A 27,793-nucleotide genomic window follows, 5' to 3' on the forward strand; every position below is an offset into this window, starting at 1 on the left:
CATTTAGAAAGTTAAACTAGGTTTTATTTACTTAAAAATCTCCTTTTCCTTGAGATTCCTGATAATTTGAGCAATCCCTACAATTTTTATACAACTACTTGAAAGTAATTCATGGTAGTATAATAACATTTTCTTGACTACAGGTGAGACATGTAATTGAAGATGGAACAATTCATCTTTATATTTACTCCATCCATAACATTCCAAAGGGAGCAGAGATCACTATAGCATTTGATTTTGATTATGGAAATTGGTAAGTATTTGAGAATTCTGTTCTAAAATACATCATATGCTCATTAAGTTACTTTGCAATTCAGAATGGCTTTGGTTTTGTATTGTTTGCTTTCTTGCACGCTTTAGTAGCAAAAGGCTCCTTAGGCACTGTATTTACAATGAACAGCGTGTGCGTGGGTAGAGCTGTGTATTTTTATTACTGCATTTCTGTGGCCTGCTCTTAAGCCAGCTTGGGTGCAGTGCTGTGCAGACATGCCTCTGCTACTTGACCTGAGCTGTGTATGACCACAGAGTAGGTGTGGTAATCAGCATGGGTTCAGACTATCTCAAGATACCCTGAACTGTTAAGAGTTGTAGACATACTCCTTCTAAAAAGACATCGTAGTTGTGTTTAGTACCTGTAGCTGACAGCGTGTTTCAGTTGAATGTGTTTGAGTAACATTTCCTGAGTATCCAGGTGGAGCTTAAAATTGTGCAGAGTGACTCTGAGTTTGGTGTGCTCATGCTGTAAATTGTGTCCGCCTTCTTTGCATATAGAATGAACTCTCTAACTTTGCTGCATCTGTTCGTTTTGTGTTGGTTATATTTCCGCCTAGGATTATACTCAGATTTTAGATGTCTTTTGTCTTTCGAGCAAAATACTAACCTTGAGTTCAAAAGAATTCTGTGTAGCAAAACTAAAGAAGCCAAAACTTCTTTTAACCAATAGATAAGGTTTTTGAATTACGGCAGTGTTGTATAGTATGGTGAATACTTGAGTCACCTGCGTTTTAAGGTGGTTGGTTTGCATTGTAGCAGATGTTAAATGTGAAATATCAGTGATTTAGTATTGGAGGGTGTCATTGCTGTACAACCTAATCAAATATGCCTTCTTGCATTTAATTAACTTGCAGTAAGTACAAAGTGGATTGTGCTTGCCTCAAAGAAAACCCTGAGTGTCCAGTTCTCAGACGTTCCGAGCCTACAGAAAACATCAATACTGGATATGAAACTAGAAGGAAAAAGGGAAAGAAAGAGAAAGATGTTTCAAGAGAAAAGGAGACTCAAAATCAGAACATCACATTGGATTGTGAAGGAGCAGCCACCAAAATGAAAATTGCAGATAATAAACAGAGGAAGCTCTCTCCCCTCAGGCTGTCCATTTCTAATAATCAGGTACTGACACAAGGATACTCAGAAATAAGAACTTTTAAATACAGCTACTCTTTTTATAGCTACTAAGGAAACAAGTCACTTAAAAGCAATGTGGACATTTATGAAAAATCAGAATGATGGATAAGCTGTTTAGAATTTTATATATTCAGTTTTCCTTTATATTTGGTTGTAATTAAAAGTATGTTGGTTCGGTATACTGGTTTTAAGTATATTTTTTTTCCTCTGAATGTCTTTGTGACTCTCTGATGTGAAGGCCTTGTGTCATGGTTTCAGGAGCTCCCAGTCTGTCCTGAAGTGCCTTTTGGTTAATTGTGTTACTCAGTAGTATTTTAAACATAGCAGTAAGTAGCCCTGTTATTAAAACCGAACTCCAACCCAGAATACTGAGCGTTGACTGCAGCTTCATTTTTAATAGAGCTCTGCAGCTCCATGTTTAATTCAGTTGGGAGGAAGAAAGTGTGTTTTGAAGCTAAATGTGTAGGTAGAATGATAAAGCTACCCAGTAATGTACTGTGATCGTAAATTTTAAATTAGTCTTTTTTTGAATATGGCAATTTGAAAGAGCTCTTGGGAGGGGTCCATGACATGAATTACTAATTTTGCAGAGTCCCTATTAAAGATAACTATTTAACGTGATTAGATTGTTACCTTAGTAACTGCCTATATTTCTTCATTTTGGGGGTGGTGGTGATGTTTTTTTGTTTTTTGGTTTTTTTTAATATGATGGTTTTTGATGATGATTTAGGGGCTGAGAAATGGGAGTTATTCTGGGAGGGAGCAATTCCTAGTTCTTATAACATCATTTAGGACTGAAGGAAATAAGATAAAAATGAGCATGTTGGCACCCAGTTTCCCTAAGATGATTAATTGTTCTGGAGAGTTAGTAGCTAAATAGCTTAAAAATGCTTGGAAGTCCAGAAGGCATGCATGTGCCTTGCAAATTATCATCTCCAGAGAGGTAGTATTTAAACTTTCCCATCTTAAGTGATACTTGCTTTGTGTTTTGTGTCACGTGTCCAAGAAGTGATAACTGGTATATGGAACCTTCTCCCGATCTTTTAATGTAATATACAGTGCTTATATAGAACAGGAGAACTACTGTTTTTCGAAACTGAAGAGTAGGAATTGTGGGAAGAATAAAGCTGTTAAAAGTACATTTACATTTTCCCATACGCTCTCTTTACAGTAGCAGCATATATATCATCCCAGGAAAAAAGCTACTAATTGACTGGTTTCTATGTTTAGATACACATTTTAAGACAAACTATAAATCTTTGTCTAGTCTTTTATGTAAAAGTGAAATTAAATATAGGACTAGTGAACACTTAATGCATCTCAAAGTTATGCTTTCATGCTTGGTTTTTCTTTCAAAATGGGACACCATTGTTAGGTAACTTTTGTGTTTCCATATGATATGGCACTGTCATTAGATTATATAGTGAGTGTTTAAATAGAAAATGTGACTTCAGTTGAATACACTTCTGAGCTGAGAAAAAAAACTTCTGTGTAATGGTTAACATCTACTTTGGCATTCATTCTATTTTACTAAAACTAATATTATTTTTATGGGTGTATGACATAAAGCTCCCAATTATTTAACTGATTATTGAGTGGTTAGAGCAGTGGGCATCGTTAGTGTCCAAAAGTTTCTTTTGGTTTTTTTGAAGTTTTAGTTCTGATACTTCTCTTTGCTTGGTGGGATGGGGGAGTGGAGATGGAACACTTTCACCCTGATTTTTTGGTTTGGTTACTTTTGATGTAGCAATCTGATGAGGATTCTTAGCTCTGTGTAGCTTTTAGTTCAGTCTAGTTTGCGAGAGGAGTAGAACTTCTATAAAACAGTCATTTCTGTCTTCCAGGAGCCAGATTTTATTGATGATCTAGAAGAAAAAACTCCCATTAGCAATGAAGTAGAAATGGAATCAGAGGAGCAGATTGCAGAAAGGAAAAGGAAGATGGTAAGTTGTGAAGCAAGTAGTTGCCTAAAAGGCATCACTAAGGCTTAGTGACACCTGCTCTTCCCATGCTAATTGCTGCCTTTTTGTGGGCTTGTAGAATCTGAGCATGTGCAAAGTCAGATCCTTACATGAACTTATCCTTAAAATGCAAGGCTTGCTATTTGAGAACACATCATCTGGGTTCGTCACTGCTTTCTGACAAAAATCTGCTTTTATCTTCAATAGTATATAATCTGTTTCGTGTCTTTAGGTGATTTCTGCAATGTTTTTTTTAGATCTAATTATTTGTTCTTTATTATTGCTTGTTATTTGTAATGGCCATTTTTATAAATAGTATTGGGAATCTAGATTTTTGCCTATTTTATTTGAATTCATAGCTTAAGTCAACAGTCTCAGAAATCCTAATTTTCAGATTTTGGTAGAACAGTGCTAATAAAAGTACCATCTTAAAATATGCTTTTTTTTGTTAAGTATTCCAAAATTTTACCAAGTTCTTAAATCCAAAATAGGATTCTCTTGTTTGTCAGGCTGGTATGGATGCAAGCCTTTCTTCAGAAGTCTAGTATTTGCAGTGATTGTAACATGTCAGTTTAATCTGAGATTCTGCTGGACTTCATCTTCATGTCAAACATATATTGAACATGTTTTGAAGTACTTAAAAAATAGAGTAATTACATATTTATATATATGAAAGATTATTACTAAAACTGATCATGATTATTGTTAAATCCATCAGACAAGAGAAGAACGGAAAATGGAAGCTATCCTGCAAGCTTTTGCCAGACTGGAAAAAAGAGAAAAAAGAAGAGAACAGGCTTTGGAAAGAATCAGCACAGCAAAAACAGAGGTTAAATCAGAATGCAAGGAAGCACAGATTCTCAATGATGCTGAATTTATTCAGGTAGTTATCTGGAGCTTTATTTTAAAGCTAGTTTTTAACATCACATATTTTGTCAGTTTGGATGGTGAGCTGCATGTTAAGATGTAAAAAAAATTTTTTTTTCTTCTGAATTCAAATATACGTGACCAAAATGTATGGTTCTTTGACATTATATTTTATTAGCTCCTGAATTTTTTTCCAAAGAAGATACATTTAGAATTCTTTAATGGAGAATTTCAGTTACATGAATTTATGCAAACATACACACACCAGCTGTGTAATTCAGTCTGTCTTTGAAGTTCAGGATAGAAGCATTTATTGATGTTGAATTTAGCCATAGGTGACTTTCCTTAGGCACCCTCTGTAACCAGTGAAGAACAATTAGTTTCTTCAGTGGGTTTTTCAGGAACATATAATACTATAATCTTTCTGTTATTTTAAAGGAAATGAGTTAGTAAAGTGTATTTTTTTTTCTGAGTTCCATCAGGTGATACTTAGTGTTTTATAAAGAGTTTTTAACTCTGTTGTTAATGGATGCTTCTTAGTTTACAAATACTTACATAATGATTCTCAGTCCAGGTGGTTTCCCTAAGCAGTTTGTGTCAGCATTCTTTTAAGTACCTTCTGTGACAAAGCTAAACACCTAGTAAGCTATAAACTGCAAAAAGAATATTGGACTGAAAGACATCATGATATAAGCAGTTGATTTCTAGCTTATGGATGAATGAATGTTAGTTCTTACACAAATCTGTCATGATCTGACTGGTGATGGTTTTGTGTGAATACTCTGCTGATGATACAGCACGTGCTTGGGAGGAAACTACAGGAAATCCTGTCATTTACCTTCAAGAAGGAGAGAAGTATTGTAGTTCTGACAAAAAAATGAGATTGAGGCTTTTTGGACCTGTAAAAGAAGAGGGAACTGACTTTTTTTTTTCCCCCTAAGAAAGATAGGTAGTTCTTAAATGTGTGTGGGATCTGTGTACTAGACTTCTGTCTTGTCCCAGGAACCGGCAAAGGAAGAAACTGCCACCAAGCCCACCCCAGCCAAAGTTAATAGAGCTAAACAGAGAAAAAGCTTCTCCCGGAGTAGAACTCACATTGGACAGCAGCGCAGGCGACACAGGACTGTCAGCATGTGTTCAGATATCCAGCCCTCCTCTCCTGATGTGGAAGTCACCTCACAGCATAACGAAACTGAGAATGCTGCACTGGTAGCTGAGCCTGAAACAGAAACTGTTGTTACAGAAATGGTTACTGAAACAGAAGCTCCAGCACTTAGTAAATGCCCTACTAAGTATCCTAAAACAAAGAAGGTAAGTCTCTTGAGGAATGGGGAAAACAAGATGCACCTTAACAGAGTTTTAAAAAAAATTATAGGCTGCTTCATCAGTATCCAACTGCATGTATGCTTTCTTTAAAATGTTTACTCATTTCTTGAAAAAAATCACTCACTGGTAATAGATTCAAATACATGTAACATCCTTTGGTGGAAGTTAGTTTGGATTTAAGACACTTCCAGAATACATCATCCAGAGGAGTTTTGGAACAAAATATTTTCTAAATGGATTGAAATAATATACAAAACCAAAACATAAGTAAAGCTGTTAATTTAAAGAAAAACCCAAGGAAATAAAAGTTGCCTTTCTTTCCTTTGTTCATTGTGTGCTTCAGATAGCAAACAATATCTCTAAGGAAATCACTAACTTCTAGTACTTCTCAGAATGTCTGTTCTGAAGTGAATGGATAGAAACACCCCAAATGTGTATGTGCATGTTTGGGGGAAAGAGTCTTTACTCTTCAGTGCTTCATTTTTAAATTTTTTTCAATTGGACTGCATTGCAAGAAACTTGTAAGAAACAGCACAATATTAAAAGACACTCAAAAATCTTAAATCTGCAAGTGCAACTAAAGCAGTAGAGCTTTCTGCTTTAAAATTCACAGAATGCATTAAAAAGTATTTGTAGTGTGATGTACAAGAAGTCCTGAAAATTTTCATCAGTGGAGGAAAAGGGGGAGGATGTCATAGGTTGAAACTTCTTGTCAATAGAAGAATAACAATTTCAAGATGGTTTTTTTTGTCTTAAACCCCCAAACATAACTTAGGGTTTTTTTCCAAAAGGTACCTGAGTCATTCTGTAACACTGCTTACTGCATCACTGTTAAATTCTTGTGAGAGGGAACACTAGAATCTTTTTCTTTCTTGCCTGTTGCATAGCAGAAAAGAAGGAAGACATCCTTAATACTGTGAAACAGAAAAAAAGTGCAGTAAAATTCAGGTTTCTGATAATCTGTGAAATGCCTCTGCATTTGCACCCAGTGTACCCTAAGTGCAGAGAAGGTCTTGCTTTAAAAATTAATTAAATAAAAATGGATTTTTAAAAGATAACTCAAAATTAAATATATTATGATAATTTGTGTTAAAGCCTTAATATCATATTAATACTTTTGAATGTTGCATGTCCTTAATTTTGAGTTATTGGTAAAATCTAGGAGGTTAGTTTATCTGTTAATAGAAACAAAAATCCACTGGCATATTTTTTAAAAACACTGAACTAGCCAGGAAAGAATACCCTTTTTGGACCAGTGTGTCTTCATATTAAATTACACCACATTTACTATTACAGTTAAAGAGTGTTCAAGGCAGCTACGTGACGTGTTGACTGAGGCAGTCTTGATAGTATGGAAATCTGATGTGGCGTTTCTTTAACTTTGTTCTGTTAATGTTACACTATTTCTCTTCAGCCTCACTGTTCAGGCCCAAGTTTAAATTTTGGTTTGGAATTCTGTTACTAAATTGACATCCTAAATACAGTTGATCTGAGCACTTGTATTGTAATGCTCAGTCAGACTTGAATGCAGAAGAAGTAAATGTAGTTGACAACAAAAAAAATAACTACACTACCCCCCCCAACTGGTGTGTAAGCAAATCTGTACTGATTTCTGCTGCTGTCCCCATGATTTCTCTAAAACTGACCTCATTTTTGCCAGGTATGTTTAAACTTGGAGCCTGGAAACTAACTGTTTCTGGTTTGTGTAATAGTTGACTAGATGAATAATAGAACTAAACACTTTTTAAAAGCCACTGATAAACACACTGATAAAACACTGTTTTTTTCTCTCTTTCTGTTTAGCACTTGGTTAGTGAATGGTTAAGTGAAAAGAGTGATAAAGCAGGGAAGCCTGTGGACAGTCTGCCAGAAAGGCCTCTACGCATAACCACCGACCCTGAAGTTCTAGCTACTCAGCTGAATTCTTTACCCGGACTCACTTACAGTCCACACGTATATTCAACTCCAAAGCACTATATCCGTTTTACTTCTCCATTCCTTTCAGAAAAGAGGAGGAAAAAAGAACCTGTGGAAAACATTACTGGCTCTTGTAAGAAGGTAATGCTTCCCTTCATTATGTTATTCTATGCCATATTGATTAAAAAGAAGTTTTTCTTTACTAGCATAAATTCAGGCAGAAAAAAGGCTGGTTGGCAAACCATTCGTATTGCACATTTTCAAATGTTCATCATTAAAGTTTTAAGTCACTAATTTGAATTTGTTGTATTACAGCGTTGGTTGAAGCAGGCTTTGGAAGAAGAAAATTCAACAATGATTGATAGATTTAATTCACCATCACAAGAGAGATCTAGAAGTCCGGCCATCAATGGTGAACATAAAAGTCCTTTATTACTGAATGACAGCTGTTCCTTAACAGGTGTGAAGCTTTTATAAATGCACTTCATAAGAGCTATATCAGAGTAGCTGATTGTGGAGCACTGTTTTTTAAAGTGATGAGTTGATGAAAATTCCGGGGGTGTTCGCATGTTTTCCTGGTACTTTCATTGAAAGAAATGCTTAGTTTCATAGTGGTTGGGAGTTTTTCCCCCCTTTAATGTATATTAGTTAAGAAACCACTGTATTTCCTAGGATTTACAGTCAACAAAACACTAATGGTTTTGGTGTTAGTATTAAGAGGTCAGGTTATAAATTTAATTTTCTATGCTTTCTGTATACTTAGAATCCCTTTAAAACTCAGTAGGCCAATGTAGCACGCAGGGGAAAAGCTGTGTAATCTTGTAGGCATAATAGAAAACCAAAGTGTACTAAAACCAACGCCCTTCCACAAGCATATAGGGCCTATCAGGTGATTCCTGTTTACAGTCCTAAATTTTGAATTTCCATCTTTTAGCTGAACAGTCTTAAAAATGCATAGAAGCTGACTACCTTTTCTCAAGACACAGACAGTTCTTCCCAGCATCCTAGCACACAGAATTCAGTTACTGATGTATCTGTAGGCTGTTAAGAGATTATTTTTCAGGAAGTCTGTAGGCTGTTAAAAGTTCATCTCTCAGGAAGCCTGCCCTTCAGAGACTTTTTTTTTAATCTTAGAATTCTTTAATTTGGAATTACAATTTCATTACATAAAGCACTTAAACAACTGTAAGTGATTATTATATTTAGAAATCTTCTAACTTTTTTCTAATTTTAACACACAGATCTAACCACACCACTAAAAAAACGAAGACTGTATCAGCTGTTGGAGTCTGCATTCTCAGAAACCTCTACACCTACTCCTTCTCCCTATGCCACACCAACCCATGCTGACATCACTGCCTCTGAACCATCGTTGTTTGCTACTCCTCCAAGGGTGAAATCAGAAGATGAAGCTTGTCGAAATGGTTACAAACCCATATATTCACCAGTTACTCCTGTAACTCCATGTATACATGGAAATACCATGCACTTTGAGGTGAGATTTATAATGAATTGTTACAGAGTGTTTGGAGAAAATGTTCGGACATTGCAGTGTAAATCAGTGTTTGTACTCCTGCTACAAAATGTTGGGGGGGTGGTCTTTCTGGAGGCTAAAAAATAAATTGACTTGCAATTTCTTCTTATTTATTTAGAATATTTCCTCACCTGACAGTTCCCCAGAAATAAAAAGGAGAGCTTACAGTCAAGAGGTAAGGAAACTTGCAAAACCTGCAAATGGTATCTCGATTTTACCTGTATGACTGCTCTGTTCTTAGCAAATGCTTTTCACCAGCCATTGCAAGTTTCTGAGAATTTAAACGGTAACTTCCCCATTAGTTTTATTTGCTTACTGCTTTATATTTCCACTTTACCTATTATATTTTCTATTTTAAACTGGTTTCTCTCTGTATCACTTAAAAATTCTGATTTGGATAAGGATCAACTCCTGTAATGGAAAGGAATAACTACTGCAATTTTTAGACAGGAACAGAAAAAGAACACTTTGCTTTCCAGGCTGCAGTTAGGTTCAGATTAACATTTCTCCTTGTTACCAGCATTTCTTTATTGTTTTTGTTGATCCCAGTTACGCTCAGAGCGAGAGAGCAGAACAGAAAGTTAGTAAATCTGCATAGGTGGTGGATTAGTTGAAGAGCAAGTGCTGTTGGAATATGCCTGGGTACTCCCAGCCTGCAAGGATGCATGTGTCCTGCTGTGGGGCTTCATCAAGTGTCTTTCAGAAGTGTCTTGGAAAAACTTCTCCTTCCTTCTCCCTCTTTGAAATGGGTGTTCTGACACTGAGGAGGATTGATTTTATATTGAAGCAGGTGCTTTGTAGCTTCCTGGCCTGGGACTTAGACCTTTTGAAGCTCCTCCCCTTCCTCTGCCAGTCATAAATAAAACCTGGCACTTAGTGTTTATTTTACTTGGATTAATGTACATTTTATTAAAATGCTTTAACCTAATACATGGGAATAGTAGAACTAAGTGTCTGGCTGTAGAATTGTTTCTTAAAAACAGATAAATTCATGGTACTGGAAGGCCTTCAATCCCACTTAAAGGCACATGTGAATGTCAAATAGTTGCCATTTTGATGGAGTGTGAAAAAATAGTTACATGCTTTTTTCTTCATGCAGGGTTATGACAGAACATCGATTCTAGCACTGAATTCTTTCAGAAATTCCAACCTGACAGAAATGGGCCTGCAAGAAATAAAGACTATTGGATATTCTAGTCCAAGGAATAGGACCGATGTCACACGGCAGTGCACTGGAGAAATGGAATCTGTGTCAGACCTCCAGCTGGGACTCGAAGTAGTTGAGCAAAGTGCACTGCATAAAAACCTGGAAGCCCCCACACATGATAGGACTGATTCAAACAGCCAATTAGAAACTGCTCATTGTGGACGGGGCACAATTTATTCTTCATGGGTAAAAAGTCCTGACAGGACAGGTGTAAATTTCTCAATGAATTCTAATTTGAGGGACTTGACCCCTTCACATCAGTTGGAGGTAGGAGGTGGATTCAGAATAAGCGAGTCAAAGTGCCTGATTCAAGACGATGCAAGAGGCATGTTCATGGAAGCATCTGTTTTTTGTACTTCAGAAGATGGAATTGCACCTGGCTTTGGAAGGACTGTCAATAACGACAATTTGATGGATGGAAATTGCACACCCCAGAACCCTCCACAAAAGAAAAAGGTTATAACTTTAAGAACCATTTGGTCTGTCTTCCATTGTCTGCTAATGTTACTTCTATAACAGAAAGAATCCCAGTGTAATAAAAACCAACTGGTGGCTCATACTTACAGTGTAGTAGACATTCAGGTGAAATGATGAAGGGCAAAGAGAAAAGCTGCATAAAACCATCAGTAAATGTATTTTTCCATCGTAAAAGATAGAATTTCTATTTCGTATGAGTCTTAAATGAATTGCCAAATAAATAACTGCTTTTCAGGTTTGAAAATGGTTCCTTATGCCACCCAGTGTTATAGTATTCTGTTACACAGAATATATACTAGCATCATAGAGATCATATATTGTGAGCATCTGTTATGAATTACTGCAAGAAATTGCACCAACAGATTTATGCTACTCAGACTTAAAAGTTAGAACTGCACAGACATCCTTAGTTCCAAGAGATATTTTTCTTGGCTTAATATGTTTGGGTTTTTTTTAAATATTGTTTGAAAAATAAGTACAATCTAAATTTTCTACTGTTGTGAAACAATTCATGTAGATAAGTGGTCATGGGCAACTCAAACCAGGATTGGAAATTACTTTGCATTACTCGTAGACTGCATTTTACTGTCAGGTTGACTCCCTTTGCAGAAGGGATGACAGACATGAAAGGCAGTAGTCTCCAGTGTACCAGCTTGCCTGTTTTGTCTCAGCACTAGTAATCTTTCTTGTTTGAAAGGTGTGATTTATTTTCTTTATGGAAGTAGTGATTAGGAGGGTGGGGTTGTTTCCTGCGTGTGTATGTGCATGCAGTGGGGTTTGGGTATTTTTGGTCACACTGCAGCCCCCTGTATATGCCTGCTCCTCTGGGGGCATCCTGCTGGGGAGCAGTGAGGAGTGTACCTTCAGCAGTTCGCCATCAGAACTGAATTTTTGTTTACTTGCTTCAAGCTGAGACATAAATGGAGCAACATTGCAGGAGCTCTGTTCTTACCTGGTCACAGCCCTGAGAATTTGATAGATCTTGTGTTACTGCAGCCCTGCTGTTTTGTCAAACCCAAAGAAAACCCATAAGCTAAAATTTCTGTAACTTGACATTATTCTTTTCCTGAAGGCTAAATTAGTCTTCACAAATCCCAGCAGCACTTAGTGCTTCAGTAACCCTCCCCACCTCTCTTGCTGGCAAGGATTCTTCCAGGTTGTTGCTGCTGAGAGCTTACGCTACACTAATCCTCAAATAAAAAAGGGCTGGCTGCCCCCTGATACCCCCCAATTAGAGGATTCCTGTCTAAAAGTCTGTTTGAAGAAACAACCAGAGAAAATTGTACCCCTGAAAGAAAGGGTTTTAGAGTTTCTGAGGACACACACACAAAATTTGAAACATCTGACAGTATAAAAAAAGAGGTGGTGGGCTGGATCCCACCCAAGGTGAAAGGTGAGAATTCAGGAATTTTGTAGGAGACTAATAAGAGCCTTTTCCTAGGGTCACCTAAGACAGCAATATCCTTAGGTAGGTCTTCGCGGGATGTTTTTGCATATTTCTGCATTTCAGTGGACACTTGCTCCTGTTGTCTCTTACCTATTGCACAAGTCCTTTATCAATACAGTCCTGTACATTGTGGCCACACTACATAGGTTTCTTAACATTTAAGCTTTCTTTAAATCAGTATTCTGTAGGGGATCCCTGTCACATAACATGGAAATAATACAGAATTGTTTGAAAGCAAGATCAGTTCTTAACATGAACTTTTTTTTGCAAAATCAGGTATTTTTCAGTTTCTACCCTGACATATGGATGGGTATCTAATCTGGTCTAATAGGTCTGTTCAAAAGCAAACAAAAAAAACCCTTGGGCCTGCAAACAGAGCAGCTGCCTTGGTTTTTCTCTCTGTGTAGAAATGGATGTCCAATTCTGTTGAGGACTAAGCCAGATAAAGATTTAATTTTTTGTTTCATTATTGCACTTCAGTTTGTTGGTTTGTATGCTGTATGGTTCAGAGCAGGATGTTGGTAACTAGAAGAAAATTTATAGACATTAAATGTCATTTTTACCAAACTAGTGTAGTTACTGAATAAAGTCAGTCTGAAGGTCAGTATTTTAGTTTTCTACTTCAAATCCGAAGATTCATAGTGGAAACACTTGAACATGTATTTTTTTCGCTGGAAGCAATTTACTAACCATTTAAACTGGTTTCTGCTCTATGGAGCGTTGGTGTAGTGAGTCTACATACATAATACATGAAATAGGAACAATGTGTCATTCTTTTTGGTGATAAGAATTAGCTTAAAAATATGTTCCTAATCAGTCTCTCTTAAAATGCAGTAAAGACAGAAATTCAGAATAAACTCTGGGAAAAGAAAGTCCCAAATTCTGTATGTTAAGAAAAGGTATGAAGAGCTTAGTGAATCCTTTGATATGTGTAGCAGAATGAAACAGAAGGGTACTGGGTTCTCATGCAAGGGAGTAAGTCTGAGAGCAGAATGTGACATCTCTTGAAATTAGCTTTACTAGATCAGTATAATATTAAAATTCTGCAGTTACAGGAAAAACTGTAGAGTCCCTTGTAACTACAGCCGACAAAATGACTTCAGCAGTGGACCTTGTGCTGACCTGCGTCATCTGCTTCTTCCCTGAGGCAGAACACATACCTTCTCTTGGCAGAAGCATTTTTTCTACTATCATCTTTAGAGTGGGTAGTAGCTCAGTAATCTGTAAATTCACTGTAGATGTGGTGAAATATCTTCAATTAATCTCTGCCCTTTTTTTTAGAACCAGTTACGTGGTACATCTTACTGAAGTATAGTATGTTTAATAGAAACTGTGAGAAAGAAAATGGGTAAAACTTCCTTTCTAATTTTTTTTCATGTTTCTTTTTCCCTTTAGGTGTCCTTGTTAGAATACCGTAAGAGGCAACGTGAAGCTCGAAAAAGTGGCTCAAAGACAGACAACTTCCCCCTGGTTACTGTATCTCCTCATGCTGCTGGTGGAGGAAATACAAGTAGTAACAGTGGTGCTAATGATGGGTACAACAATAGTGGTGAAAATGGGGAGCAAACTGATAACACTGCAAGCCTGCCTTTACCACTGCCAACTACTGTTTATAATGCAGCTCCGGAAGACACTGGCAACAACTGTGCAATTAAGGAATCTTCCTCCAGTGAGAAGAGTGAACCAGAAGTTCAGTGGTAAGCCACAAAACTATAGGACTAAAGTTCAGAAGAATTATTTATGTAAATCTAAGTTTTTGGTATTTGAAATCTAGTTTTCATTAAGGTTGCTGTTGCAGATTACTGACTGGAAGCCCTTCTTTCAGCTTCGTAAAGAGTTGTCTTACCTTTTTCCTCAGAAATACAGCAGATACCTGATAATGATTAGAATACATGAAGAATTACCCATAAGATACTTGTTAAATTATTTTAATCCTGCTTTTTTATTTTCTAAGAGACAAATAGGTATTGGTTTGAGCATTTATGTCCCTGTATTTCCACTGTGTTGTCTGTGGGCTGAAGAGAATTTTTTATGTTTAAATCCAAAGCCTTTCCAAAAGTATTGTAGGGCATAGGGTGGAACAGGAAAATAATCTGTATTGATAAGCAAAGGTTTCTGGAAGACCTTTGAAGGTCTGTTTTTCAGTCACGTGGCTGGAACGTGTGTGGGATGTTTGCTGTTGCTTAATTGCCCAGTGCAGGGCTGAATGCAGCCTGGCCAGTGGCTCACACTCAGGTGGGAGCATGTGGTGACACTTGCAGCATCATTCTTGATTGCTCAGTGGTTCCCTTGTTTGCAGACCCGACCATATGGGCAGTGTGTGCAAATGCCAGATACTCCAAACAACCCAAGATCCTGAGGAGAGGTGGCGTATGGATAGGAAATAAATCCTGCAGATGGTCTTCATGCTGTAGTGAAGGCCTAAGTGTGGTTGGAAGAACCATGGGCTGAGAAGTTGAACAACCTTCTGCTCAGATGCTCTAGCTATTCCAGAATAGAAGGATTTTGTAAAGCCGGTTGAAGGGAGAACCTAAGTGCAGTCTTTAGTGTTCCACTGAAAAGTGGCTGTTAAGTTCACTTTGCAGAAGCTGCTGCACTAAACTGTAAGCAGAGACTGTGGAAACAGGCTAAACAGGAAAGAATTCACTACTAAGATTTTGCAGTAACCCCGCAGAGCAGCACCAAAACTTACTCCAGTGCCAGCAGTACTGTGGAGTGATGTTGTATGTCCTTGCCAGAAAGGAAAATAGTTTTGTGGAGTGCTGTCCCTTACAATGTTCTTGATCAGGTTGTGATTGAGAGATGTAATCAATTAAAAGAGGGAAGAAGGTAGGACTGTCACTGCATGCCCACTATCCAGCAAGTTAAGTGTAGAAGTTTAAACAGAGATAGATTTGTAGTGGTACACAATTTACAGCAATGCATCTTCTATTAAAGAGCAGATTCTTAACAACCAACAAACAAGACAACTATTTCCAATTCTGGAAGAAGACAGTTTTCTACCAGTGGAGACTATGAATCAGTAACTGTGACCTTTATTTTTTTACTTTTCAGTTGTTCAGAGAAAGAAAAACCCACAGATCTACAGATACTTCCTTAATAAGAGGAAATGCCAATTTTCGTAATATAACAAGGTTGCAGGAAATAACTGTATTTGAAGTGGGAGAAAATAGATACAAACCACTTAAGTAATAATGTTCCTTACGCACTACCAGTTATTTGGTTGTTATGAGCAGCCAACGCTGTAAACTTTCTCTGACTCGGTATTTGCATATACATTGTCCTAAATTTGGTCCCCGGGAGTACATCCTCTTATGTTTAAAATGTGCTCCTCTTGCAGGACTGCATCAACCTCTGTGGAACAAGTGAGAGAACGAAGTTATCAGAGAGCTTTACTTCTCAGTGATCATAGGAAAGATAAGGACAGTGGTGAGTGGATTTATTGTTGAAGATAAATAAATCTAACCAGTTTCCCCATGGTAATCGTAATCATTCTAATACTGTGTTTGGGTCTGCTTCATCTGTAGGGGGAGAATCACCTTGTAGGCCATGCTCACCGTCTCATGTTCAGTCTCCATCTCATTCAAATCTCATTTCCCAGTTGCAGCTTAAGGTCCCTTCTTTCACTGAAATTACTGAAGGTCAGTAAGCAGATGACCTTGTATGACACTTGACATATTCAGTAGTCTCTAACAACAGCTTTAATAGCTCTTTTAAAGTCAAATATAATGTGCTTACTGATCTCTGCAAAAGATTTGATTTTCCCACTTTGCTATTTATCTCTATTTCTGTAGAACCTGATTCTGAAAATCCAGAGCCAACTTCTGAATGTCCGTCCCCAGATACTTCACAAAGGACTTGTAAGAGTCCATCAAAAGCAAGCAAGGTAATGCAAGGTGTTTGCACAATAAGCATAGGAATAGTTTCATCTGTCTCTTGATTTATCTTTAAAACTGTTAATTGTAGGATTTACTACTTAGGTGACAATACACACGTTCATCTGTCTGTGCAGTAATTTCACTAGGTAAAAATTGGCAAGAATATTTGTCCATATACACTAAAAAGTGGGTTTATATGCTGTGCTTTCAGTAGCTGTGTGTGTTTATGGATGATCTTACACTCTGTAGACAGAGATTGTATCAGTGGATTCAGTATCAGTGCTGTTCTAAGGGGTGAGTGCTGAAGAACTGGCACTCAGAACCGACAGCAGTGATGTGATTTAGCCTTAACAGGAGGTTGCTCTTGCTGTGCCAGGGTTTGGCACTGTTTGGCAGTCAGGGCTCTGATAATATGGAGGATTTTGACTAGTTGCCATATTAAATGAAGTAATTCAGGTTGTCTCATTTAGTCTGTTTGCTTGAACTACTCCAGCTTTAAACTGTTAAATCACTGTTTATGTCTGTAAGTGGTCTTCTCTGGAATTACTTTTTTCAGATTCAGAAATCTAAAACTTTTAACAAAGAACGGATTCAGGCTTTGACCTAATGGATCATATTTCTGTTCCAACTTTAAAATACACTTTGACTTGGAAGAATTATTGATATATATACTTGCTAAAAATAGTGCCTTCTTAAGCTTACTCTTTCTGTTACTGATGTTTTTCTCACATCAAATAGACATCCTGTGCCTCAGTGCTTTCTTTCAGAATCTGGGAGGAGAGTGTTCTGAGATGTTCTTTTCTGTTTATTGCAGGCATGGTTGAATATTTTGAACATTTAGCACTGACTGCCTTTCTTTTCATTCCAGCCCTCTTCACCGAGTCCTGTAGTCTCAGCACAGTCACTTGGGAAAACACCCACAAAACCAGATTCGCACTGGGAAACTGCAGCTAATGCACCTGAGACTGAATGTGCGAATCATCCAAAATCCGAGCTGCAACAAAAACAGCTGACAAACAATGTCCAAGCACTTTCAAAAAATCATCCATCTCAGTCACATCTGCGCAGCTCTGCTGAGCAACTTTCACATTCACAGAAGTTGCCTTCCGCACCTTTGAAGCTGCATTGCCCCCCTTCGCCTCATGTAGAAAATCCCCCCAAGTCTTCTACCCCTCACGCACCTGTGCAGCACGGTTACCTTTCACCAAAGCCTCACTCACAGCAGTTGGGATCTCCATACAGACCTCATCATCCACAGTCACCTCAAGTTGGAACGCCCCAGAGGGAAACACACAGAAACTTCTACCCGGCAGCACCGACCCTTCAGCCCAGTAATCAAGCGCAGGCCAGTGGCCCCCTCTTCACTCAGACAACATCAGGACAATCTTCAGCTTCCTACAGCCAGTTTAACCAACAAAATTTGAACAGCAACGCACCACCTCCACCACCCCCTCCACCCCCTTCTTCTACTTACTATCAAAGCCAGCAGCCCTCGGGAAACTTTCAGAGCTACAGCCAGCTGAAGGGCAACATACCCCAACAGACTGTGTTTTCATCTGGACCAAATCAAGCACTTCCTGGCACTGCAGGTCAGCAAACAGTGCCAGGACACCACGTAGCTGCAGGGCATTTTTTGCCCTCTCAGAACCCCAGTATTCATCATCAGGCATCGGCATCTGCTGCTCCTCCTCCTCCTCCTCCACCACCTGCTCCAGGACCCCACCTTGTCCAGCAGCAAAGTACTCATCAGCAGCACTCTGTAGCACATGTTGTCGGTCCAGTTCATGCCATGGCAGTGGCTCCTGGATCACACATTCATTCTCAAGCTGCTGGTCACCATTTGCCACCACCACCTCCACCACCAGGTCCTCTCCCCCACCACCAACCTCCCCATCCTTCAACAGGGCACCAAGGTTTGCAAGCACAACACCAGCATGTTGTAAACTCAGCACCGCCTCCTCCGCCGCCCCCTCCCTCCAATGTTATCGGCTCGGGGCACCACCCTGCATCAGCACAAGGGTTACACCATCCATCCCATCAAGGACCCCCCCATTTCCCTTCCAGTGCTCACACAAGCGTCTCCTCCTATTCCTCACAAGCCCCACATCACACAGCATTAGGACCTGGACCTCAACATCAGCCTGCTGGCACAGGACCTCATTGCCCACTCCCTGGTCAGGGTCCTCACATCCAACCTCAAGGACCAAACAGTATTGCAACACCTACTGCTTCTGGGTTCTGCCCTCACCCCGGCTCCGTGACCCTTCCCCACGGAGTGCAAGGGCAGCAGCAGGCCTCGCCCGTGCCGGGACAGATCCCCATTCACAGAGCACAGGTGCCACCCACCTTTCAGAACAATTACCATGGGTCAGGGTGGCATTAAAACAGATCCCTTTAGTTATAAACATTTTTAAAATGTTCTGTAATATAAACCGTGTATATTTAATATGTACCTATTCAAGGTACTTTTTAAAGCTTGTACATGATACTTTGTATAAAAGCAAACACCAGTGCTCTTCCATTGTATCCTTTCCATTTTTTGCTTTTTAAAATTCCTGAAAATGTGCTGTTAAGCCAGTATTAGGTATTTCTTTTTATTTTCTAAGTGGACATTCCAGCTGTTTTTTCTGGCAGTAGGTTTGATGCTGCATAATGTTTAAAATTTTATTGTTGCAGTTAAATTCATTTAGTGAAAGTTTTCTATATTACTTTTATACAAATGTAATTAAATAAGTACACAGGCTAAGTGATGGCACTAACATTTTTTTTTCCATTTTCTGTCAACAGTTTTTTGTGTGCATAGAGATAGGAAACAATGCAATACAGATTTTTATAGTTTTGGTGTGGACATGGCTTTTTGTTTCATCCGTTATTTGCAGAAATTGTAATTTAATGTATAGACTGTTTCTAATGTCTCAGACAAGTGCTGTAAATACTGTATTTCTTTCGCTTGTAAAGTTGCTTAAAGCTTCTTTCATTTGATATAGTATTGTATATAATAAGTCTTTTGCAAAAAAAAGTGTGATCTTTGTGATAGTAGTACAGTATATGATCTTTAATTTTTTTTTAATATACTGTCACATTGCAGCACTGGTTGGGCATTTTAATTCATGTTAATAAATCACAATTATGTCAGTTTTACCTACTTGTCCTGGAAGGGTGCTGTATCAGCAGGAAAGTGGCCTTAAGTCTCTGATCTCCCCTGCTCCCTGTGAGGCTTCACTTCCCTGTAGTTTCCAGCTCTGGCTTCACTTCTGTAGCACAGACAGATGTGGAACAAGCTCAAGGAGGGGGATTCTTTCCCCTGCTCAGTTTAGGGTCTTGGGTTAGTTTACTCCTCATGTAATCAGGAGCACTGATGGGGTATTTTTATGCTAGAGGTGTTCTGACCTTGGTTACAGAGCAGGGAAGCACCTGCCTGCTGCACTACCTTCCTGTTTCCCTTTTCTCGTGCCTCCTCAAGCCCTCCAGTTGGGGTGTAGGGGGGAAGCTGAGTGGGTGGTGCTGTAATGGGGTACAGAATGTTACAAACGAGGTAGCAGTTTGGGGTTTTGGTAAGGGAAGTGATTTTATTCCTGTTGCTGAAGGCGGCAGCTAAGATGGTGCTGTTGTGCTCATCAGTGCAGTTACTCTGTCATGGGTGAGGGTGTCCTTCCATCACAGCAGTAGCTGCTCAGTTCTGCTCACACAGCAGGAAGGTGCTCAATGGCTCCACCTCAGACCAGAAAGGAGAACCCCAGGGTGTGAGGAAAGCTGAAACAGAACAGGAGGGGAAGTGGCTGCTCCTACCCCCTGAAAGTAAGTGGCAATTCTTTCAAACATGAAGGGAAAAAAAAGGGGGGGAGGCAGCTTTAAATTCTGATTTGCTTATAACTACTGAAAAATCTTGCTAGTTGAAATCATCCACCAGAAATGCTTTCCTGAACAGCTGCTGGCTCTGCAGAACACACACTGTGGCGTTCACATTTTACACTAGCATGTGTAGTGTAGGACAGGATTAGGCTAGCAGAAACAGCAGAAAAACCCAACCCACCCTCTGTGTAGTTGCTCAGACTCTGATTTTGAAAGTATGTGCATCCTCCTGTGTAGCTCAGCACTCAGATCTGGTTGTCTGCCCCTCTTCCATAGCTCCAGGAACTGACAACATCATTTCAAATACAAGAGAACATAAAATACCAATTGTGACTGGCAAGGTCTTAGTGCAGTACAGGGAGCTGCTGCACTGGGGAGCAGAACAGGACGAGGCCTGGGCAGGGCTCCCCAGTGCTGCTGCAGCACCAAGGCCAGGCAGAGGGCAGAGCTGTGCCAGCCCTGTGCTCACTCACCTGCCTTGGGCTGCCCCTGGCACTTCTTCCAGTGCATTTTCTGTGTATTCAAGAAGGCTTTTGTAACTGGTTGCAGCAACCAGGCACTACGGGGCTAGGCTGGGTGTGAAGCTGAACATAATTTTTACCTCCAGTGTGAGTCCATTGTGGCACCATCCTTCTGAGCAGCGTTGTCCTTGCAGCCACTAAAAGCAGTTCCAGGGATGAGGATGAAGGCACACGGTCCTGACACCCAACTGCAGTCAGGGCCTCAGCACTGGATGAGTTTCCTCGGACCAGAGTGTGTCACACTGCGGTGCCTTGGCAGTTCTCTGGAAGAGTGGCTGCCCCAGCCCTCGGCATGGGACAATCGTTCCCTTGCTTACAGGACTTGTTACAGAACAGCTGGTGGAAAGACGCTTTTTTTTGGTCACATTTCACCCAGCAAACCACTCCCACCCAGCCCCTCCTGCCACAGGACCCGTGGGGTTGCTCTGACTGACAGCAGGTGATGTGTTTCATAAATGAACACGGGAAGCTGCCTTTCTCTCGCCAGGACAAGCCAGCCCCCACCTCCCACCCCTCCAGCACCCCAACAGCTGAGTCGTGGCTAGGCAAAGATTCCAATGACCAGCAACACTGTCTGAAAAAACAAAACACTTTAATTAGACAACTGCAAGCACCTCAAACAACTGGTTATTGTTACAGCATGGGGCTATCTTCTCACAATCTAGTTATTGCAAAGGCATGTGAATAAATTTTTTATGGACAAAGTCAAGAAAAAAGTGGCACTGTAGTTACATGAAGATCAGGAGTAAGCTTACATTCATCCCACTGACTTCTAAAAGAGGCCCAAACACACCTCCGTACTGTACATTCTAAAATCTGTATTGCCTATAAGCTTCAGCCTATGCAGCTTTTTTTCCTAGGAAACACATAATTGTTGCGTGCAACTTACAATGGGCAGTCGTATGTCTACAGATGGGAAAGAATAAAGCTAGTGCAATTTGTTTTAGAAACATGTAAAGCTATGAATGGAATGAGCATGATCTTGCTTCTTGGATTATTTTACCCACTGCACTGTAAATATCTGCAGCTATATCCTTCCTTAACTGATGCCAAGCACACACTTTTATTATAAAAGATCAGTAATTCTACACAGAGAGTGGTTCTCATGCTCTACTTTTAATTTTTTTTCTTTTTCTTAAGGTATAGTACAACTTACAGTGCTTATAAAAAGGCAACACCATATGGTACCATGTCTTCACTATCACATTGTAAGGGAAATTGCTATTTTTCTTTTCTTAAAAGCACTTAAAATAGGCAAAAGTTCTAAAAGGGAGTGCTAAATGATAATGCATACTTTATTAGAAAGAAGTCTAGCCTTCCTTTAAAGTGCCGTTTGGGGAATGAAATCCTGTAAACCAGAGCCACTTTGTTTAAAATCCAATGAACAGGAACTGCTACAGAATAGAAAGTTTACACAATTCCTTAAAGCAGTTTAAAGTCCACTACATGCAATTGGTTTGCTATAAAGCTCTCTAAAACTTAGTCGCTTTACTCTGAAATTGAGTCCCCAGTCCCATATTTAAATGGAAATAAACATTTACAGGGTGCATTTACATACACTATAATACAAGAATGACATCCCTTTGCCAGAAGATAAAATTGTACAATTCCTCGCCGTAACTCAGTTCTGACTTGATAAATTTCTTACACTCGTAAATTATATAATATGCATCAGCTAAAATATTTTTTTTTTCATAAATAGTTACAAAACTTGCCAAAACACATGGGGGGGAAGTTTCTTTTGTTCAAAAATCTGACATCTGAATGTCACACAACACAAGAAACAATGCTTAAAGACACGTTAAGTGTTTTCTGAAGAAAGTGGGTGAGTAAACTACTAGCTGAGGACAAAAAGACTACCCTTCCCCAAGAACACAGTGCACAAAAAGCAAAATGTCAAACAGTACCTCAAGCAAAATAAAGGTCTGAGGATTGAAGCCAGCTCACGTGTGATCCTGCTAAAGATTTTGTGACAGTCACCATTTAGGTCCAACGCATTGGAAAGTGGTTGCTGGCTTTTTTTTTTTTTTTTTTTTTTTTTTTAAACAGCTGGAAGATTCTGCTAAGAATTCAGCCACGGATGCCTAAGGCATTCTCCAGCTGAAGCACGTTTCTCTGGGACCATTTCTAGCATGGGGATCAGGAAATCTGTAAACTGTGCAGCATCTTCATGAGGCCAACCGTACTTCTCCACAAGCACATCAAAAAGACTCCAAGGTTTCAACTTGGTGATGTGTCGGAGTTCTCCTGCAAACAGAAATATTAACAGCATTAGAAAAACATCTTGTTATCCAGGTCAATGACTAATCCCTGTTTCGTTTTTCTCCCACTCTGCATTCACAGCACCTTGACCAGGCTGGGAATCATTGTTTAGGAAAGGCAGCACACACCAAGCTTGCTCGAGGTCCTCAAAGGAGATGAGTATGTTCGACGTCAAAGCCAAGAAACTGTTCCTACGGCCGTCAGTACGTTACACCTGGACTCCACTGGTTCCTCCTGCAGTCTTCACTCTCCCGTGCACAAAGGCACTCATTCACACTCACACCATGGCCAAACAACACTGCAGGCCTTTCCTTCTTAATCAGCCACTGAATCCAAATTTCACAGAATCTGCTCCAATCCCAAAATGGAGGTCTCAGAAACACAGGTCCTTGCCCCACTATGTGGCATTTGCCAGCAGTGCAGCAGAGCACTGATTCATTCCTAACCAAGCCAAGCAGAGGTTTGGTGCTCCAGAGATTCTGCTCCATCTCTCAGGCAAACACCCCCAGGAAGCTTGGTATGAATCCTTCCTGAGAGGGAAGCACCTGCTGCCACCCCAGTCTCTTTCAACCAACCACCAACACAAATGGTAGCAGCAGCTGCAGGACTGAGTTTCCCCAAAGAGAGGGGACTTCTGCCAACCTGGCAATGTGTCCCAGACCAAACAAAGCAGGCAAGAACCCTTCTGTAATTCAAACCAGCAACACTACCCAGGTCTGTCCATGGGTCATCCAGCATGATGGGGAAGACTCTTCAGTTTCCTGCTCCTCCACTGTGTGGGAATGAGGCCCAAAGCCATGAGATGTGCCATGAGGTACATGGTGAAGGGATTACACGAGAGAGACAAGCAGCTGTCAGGCCAGATGACCCTCACTGCTGCCAGCAGGAGGGAGCGATACTGGGGTGTCACCTTGCATGAGACCCACAGCCTTTGAAATCCAGGCTCTCAATATCCCTCATTTATATGTGATGTGGCTGCCCCCTCACCATTCACAATGGCAGTAACAGGGTATTTGACTACAGTTGCATCTTTACTTCTCCCAAAAGTATGTATCTGACATTTGAAATCCTCCTCAGAGAGGATGAGAATAGGACCCCACCTTGCAGACAAGTCAACAGGCTTGCTCCTCTCTCCTCCCTAAAGCAGGGGCATCTCTTTGGTAACATCTGCCTTCTGACTGTGTCAGACCACAGCAAGGAACACTTCTATGTAGTGCTATACACTTACACTTTGTAGATCCAGTGCATTTATCACCAACAATCTAATGAATCTATGGCCCCTTGCTTCAATGAACTACACTAGTCATGAATCTGCGTGTGTGAAAGTTCTTACTGAATGTGACCAGACTTAAGAGTGCCAATCTGCTCTAATCAGTAATCAAGCTCTGCCACACCAAGCCCCTCTGATCTCTGGGGACCAGCTGGAACACAAGGGCAGTTGTTTCCTGCTAAATTTCTGTACTCTTAATGCAACCCATGGCCATCCCCCTTCTTCTCAGGCATGTATCTCTGCCAGACAGTCTCCATGGGACACTGCAAAAACCTTTTGAGAGTCCCCAGTGGTGCTTCTGCACTGAGGAGAGTGATGGGGTCTCACCCAATACTGGAGGCTGAGCAGGCTTCACAAGCTCACTGCACCACCTGGGATGGGGGCATCAGGCCATACTACTTGTAAGCCAAGTGGTTTGTCAGCTTGGTGCTTGTCCATGCCTGTAACCTACTGCCCATAAAATGCCATCACACATCAGCTCATGCCTCAGAGTTTCTGCACATCCCCGTGGCTAGAGAAGTTCCAGGGCAGGAGAAGTAAGCTGTGTCCATATGATTGCCCCAGAGGCTGAGCATCTCAATGCAATGGATTAAAACCCCCAAAGGCTCAGCAGGCCCTGCTCAGCTCAGCAGTTTCTGCTGCCTCAGCCCTCAGCAGTAGGCTGGGCTGAGTGCTTGAAATTGCTAGGTAGGGTGCAGTGCTTGAAAAAGCAGCTCTCAGCTGCTGTCACAAAGTCCCCACAAGAGCAAGTGTGCAAACAATCCATCACCCACAAGCTGTAGAAGAGTCCTGCTGGTAACAGAAGCTCAAGGTGTGCTGCCCACAGCAAGGAATGCCAGCAGAGGCCATGTTCTGGTTTATGTGTGAACATTCACAGTCCAAGCATGTCCCATCAGTACCCAAAGACACAAAAAGGCTCTAACTTGGGCCCACAGCTGCTCCACATAACAGGAAGGACAGCACATTTTGGAGCAGCATATTCTTTTCCATGCTCACTCTCAGCCCTTTAAATTTTTGTGCAACTCTGCAATTTAACTGCTGAAAATCTTACCTTTTGGAACGTTTCCAAAAGAGTGTATTGGTGACTATTTACAAGAACAGGTAGTAAATTATGTAACAGGAATGCACGAACTCAAATACTGCCAAAAAGCAATAGGAAAGTGACTTGTTACTGACTGCAAGTAAAAAAATTACCAAAAAAAAAAAATGTCATGTCCGTGGCTTCTCCAGCTCCCAGCATTCACTGCATGGGCTGCTGTAATCATGTACCAAATTAGGCTTAGCTATGGGGGAGGGTGGGTGTGTGTTCCCATCCAGCACTGTCTTCATCTTTGCACTCACATTTTGTCATTTCCAGCATCTTTCCTCCCTCAGATCTGATAAGGTACAACTGCATGATGAGGCTGCTGGTGCCACAGTGGAAGGCGAGTTCTTGCTGTTTGAATACTCCTCATTTTGTGAAAGCCCATGCTAAGGCCAGCACAATATTCAGCAGAGTTCTGCTGAGGAACAAAGTAAAGCACTATGGACTGAAGTTTTCCACAAGAAATTCCGTGAAGATTGTAAAAGCGCTTAAGATAGGATACAGTAAAAATTATCTGTATGGGGCCACACTTAGACTAATGCTTCCATTTTCAGTATGGATCATGATGCTAACTTATGGAAACAAAATAGGGTAAGTGAAAGACAATTAACACCACTCAGGTGCACAAAAAAGTCTAAGAATTAATTTTCATGTGGGTCCTTCTCATTTTCATCCTAAAGCATGAGAGTAGCACAGGAAATGAAGGTGTCTGCCAACACGTATTTTCATGTAGTTCAAGATGTTTGTACCATGTCATTGGAGGAGAGCAAGGCTGTACCTATATTTAAGGGAGAAATTTAAAAAAGCACAGGCCCCACCAGTCTGACACCATCTGTGTTCAGGGCATTAGCATGAATTTTCAAAGAAGTGCTAGAAATGGACTTCTTTGTGAGAACTTCCTAAGAGAAGCTCTTTATTTGGATTTGTGATAGTGAAGCACACAGGAGATAATGCACAGAGAACAAGGGAGTTTTCTGAGCCATAAAACTTCTGTTGCCAAAGCAGAGGCAGCAATGATCCCTCTGAAAAATGAACTGTTAAGTCAGAAGGAAATTACTAAGAAAATTTCTGAAGGACCAGGGGTTAAAATGCTATTTAAAGCTTTCTCTGCTGACCGAAATACAAAAAACCCAGCGCTCGTCGATGAAATTCATCCAAGACAAATTTAAGATGTGTCACCAGGCAAGAGGAAGATTATTGAACACTAGGACATGGATGCTGTGAAGGACTGGGGAAGCAGCAATGGGATATAATCTCCTGCTACACACCTATGACACGGTCCCAAGAACTAATGCAAGAACTGCTGGTACAGCAGCTGGAAGCGAGGAGCCTGGAGGCAGCCCTTCCTCCCTCCCTTCCAGGAGGTTAAATGAGCAGCATAACAGTGAGTTCTTCTCATTGCTCAGCTTCCAAAGGGCAAAGCCAGCACCTGGCCAGCATCTTGCACAGGTTTAGCTCACAAGGAAACAGGACTAGCAAATACCAGAAGAAAAACAGAAGGGACCATGGTCTAGAAAAAACAAAAGGGTTTTATCTTTTAGTGCCAAAATATATTAATAATTTTTACAGTCAAAATAGCTTCCATGACAACACTGGAGAAAAGGATTCCCTGGAGTTACTACTGGGCTCAATCAAGACGAGACCCTATAAAAATACGTGAGCATTTGTGTATAAGAAGTATAAGAAGTAACTTACAAATGCTTTTCCTCTTTTAAATGCACCATCCTATTTGAGTGTCACAAACTGCCTCAGGCAATTACTGAGAAAGGACTCAATCCTGTAAACTCATTAAGTTACTAACATTTTTCTTTTTGTGCCTGTGACTTCAGTAGCACAACTCAAATGTTTAAAGCATCTCTCTGACGTCAGACTTGCTTATGGACAGGAGCAAAACTCAAACGGTGATTTCCTGATTTTCACCGAAGACTGATGTTTCCCAAACAGGAGCTCACAGTGGGATTTCTAAGCCCACCCTTAGACCACAGCAAGAAATTCTCTCAAGAGCCTCAGGCTGGTACCTCGAGGCTTCTGATCTCCAGTGCTCAGGCCACAAGCAGATGAGTACAAAATGCAGCAGCTTGCTGGCAGACTCTGAAGCCTATCCCTCATACCCTGCCAGGCCACCACACACAAATCCCTGCTGGGGACACCAGAGGCTGGCAGTACTGGGGTGGCCAGGGAAAAGGAGAAAGATACCTGGTGCCCAATGCAAAGATGCTCAAGTAAGCAAGACACTTGCCACCTCTCCTTTTCCTCCACTAAGCACTTCAGTTTCCCCAAGTTGCAGCAGTAGAGTAACTGGTATGATCCAAAAATGCAGCTTGGTTTGTTACTCCTTTGTCTTGCATGTGAGATTATCTGGTTTAAGCAGAAACAGGTGGGATCCAGTCTACTTAACCTTCCACGGCAAACTTCCACTTGTATTTTGTGTGGTTGGTGAACCAAGCCTTTAATCCTACCTTAAATCCCACCCTGTGGATTTTAAGAGGCACCCCCAGTGCCTCTGAGGAATGTCACTGATATTCAGGCCCTAGAGGACAACAGTGACACTCTGCTGTTGAAGATGCTCGTGGAAGCACCAGAGACTCCCCACATCACAGGAATTTTACAAACTGCCCTCTCCTGTGCACTGCCAACACTGCAGTTACTGAGTAACTGTTAGGTCATTTTACAGTTCTATGGCATCATTAGAAAATGCCAACCTGTCTGCTGTAAAGTGAAAATTAGGAATGTGAGATACACTACAGCAGCTGCAATTGCTGTCTGAAGGTGCCGCAGGGTATCTC

General features: G+C 40.5%; 2 protein-coding genes across 4 annotated transcripts in view; one reads left to right on the forward strand and one right to left on the reverse strand.

The window, feature by feature from the left end:
- Positions 1-19,159, forward strand: part of KMT2E (lysine methyltransferase 2E (inactive)) — a 56,917-nt gene extending 37,758 nt beyond the window's left edge. For 2 of the 3 annotated variants that reach the window (XM_068994479.1, XM_068994470.1), the window contains 15 exons: positions 144-253; positions 1,128-1,389; positions 3,249-3,347; positions 4,084-4,248; positions 5,235-5,543; positions 7,362-7,616; positions 7,791-7,935; positions 8,717-8,970; positions 9,128-9,184; positions 10,109-10,672; positions 13,536-13,837; positions 15,481-15,569; positions 15,668-15,781; positions 15,935-16,026; positions 16,887-19,159. In XM_068994479.1, coding sequence (XP_068850580.1) covers positions 144-253; positions 1,128-1,389; positions 3,249-3,347; positions 4,084-4,248; positions 5,235-5,543; positions 7,362-7,616; positions 7,791-7,935; positions 8,717-8,970; positions 9,128-9,184; positions 10,109-10,672; positions 13,536-13,837; positions 15,481-15,569; positions 15,668-15,781; positions 15,935-16,026; positions 16,887-18,401 — 4,332 coding nt within the window. In that variant the 3' untranslated portion in view covers positions 18,402-19,159. The remainder of the gene's footprint in view (positions 1-143; positions 254-1,127; positions 1,390-3,248; positions 3,348-4,083; positions 4,249-5,234; positions 5,544-7,361; positions 7,617-7,790; positions 7,936-8,716; positions 8,971-9,127; positions 9,185-10,108; positions 10,673-13,535; positions 13,838-15,480; positions 15,570-15,667; positions 15,782-15,934; positions 16,027-16,886) is intronic. The other variant, XM_068994490.1, reaches the window with a different exon arrangement.
- Positions 19,160-20,966: 1,807 nt separating this feature from the next.
- Positions 20,967-27,793, reverse strand: part of SRPK2 (SRSF protein kinase 2) — a 133,489-nt gene continuing 126,662 nt past the window's right edge. Inside the window, exon 17 of the mRNA XM_068994496.1 lies at positions 20,967-22,638. Within this exon, the coding sequence (XP_068850597.1) occupies positions 22,454-22,638 (185 nt within the window). The 3' untranslated portion in view covers positions 20,967-22,453. The remainder of the gene's footprint in view (positions 22,639-27,793) is intronic.

Source organism: Aphelocoma coerulescens, chromosome 1A (genome assembly GCF_041296385.1).
Source record: "Aphelocoma coerulescens isolate FSJ_1873_10779 chromosome 1A, UR_Acoe_1.0, whole genome shotgun sequence".
Lineage (NCBI taxonomy): Eukaryota > Metazoa > Chordata > Aves > Passeriformes > Corvidae > Aphelocoma > Aphelocoma coerulescens.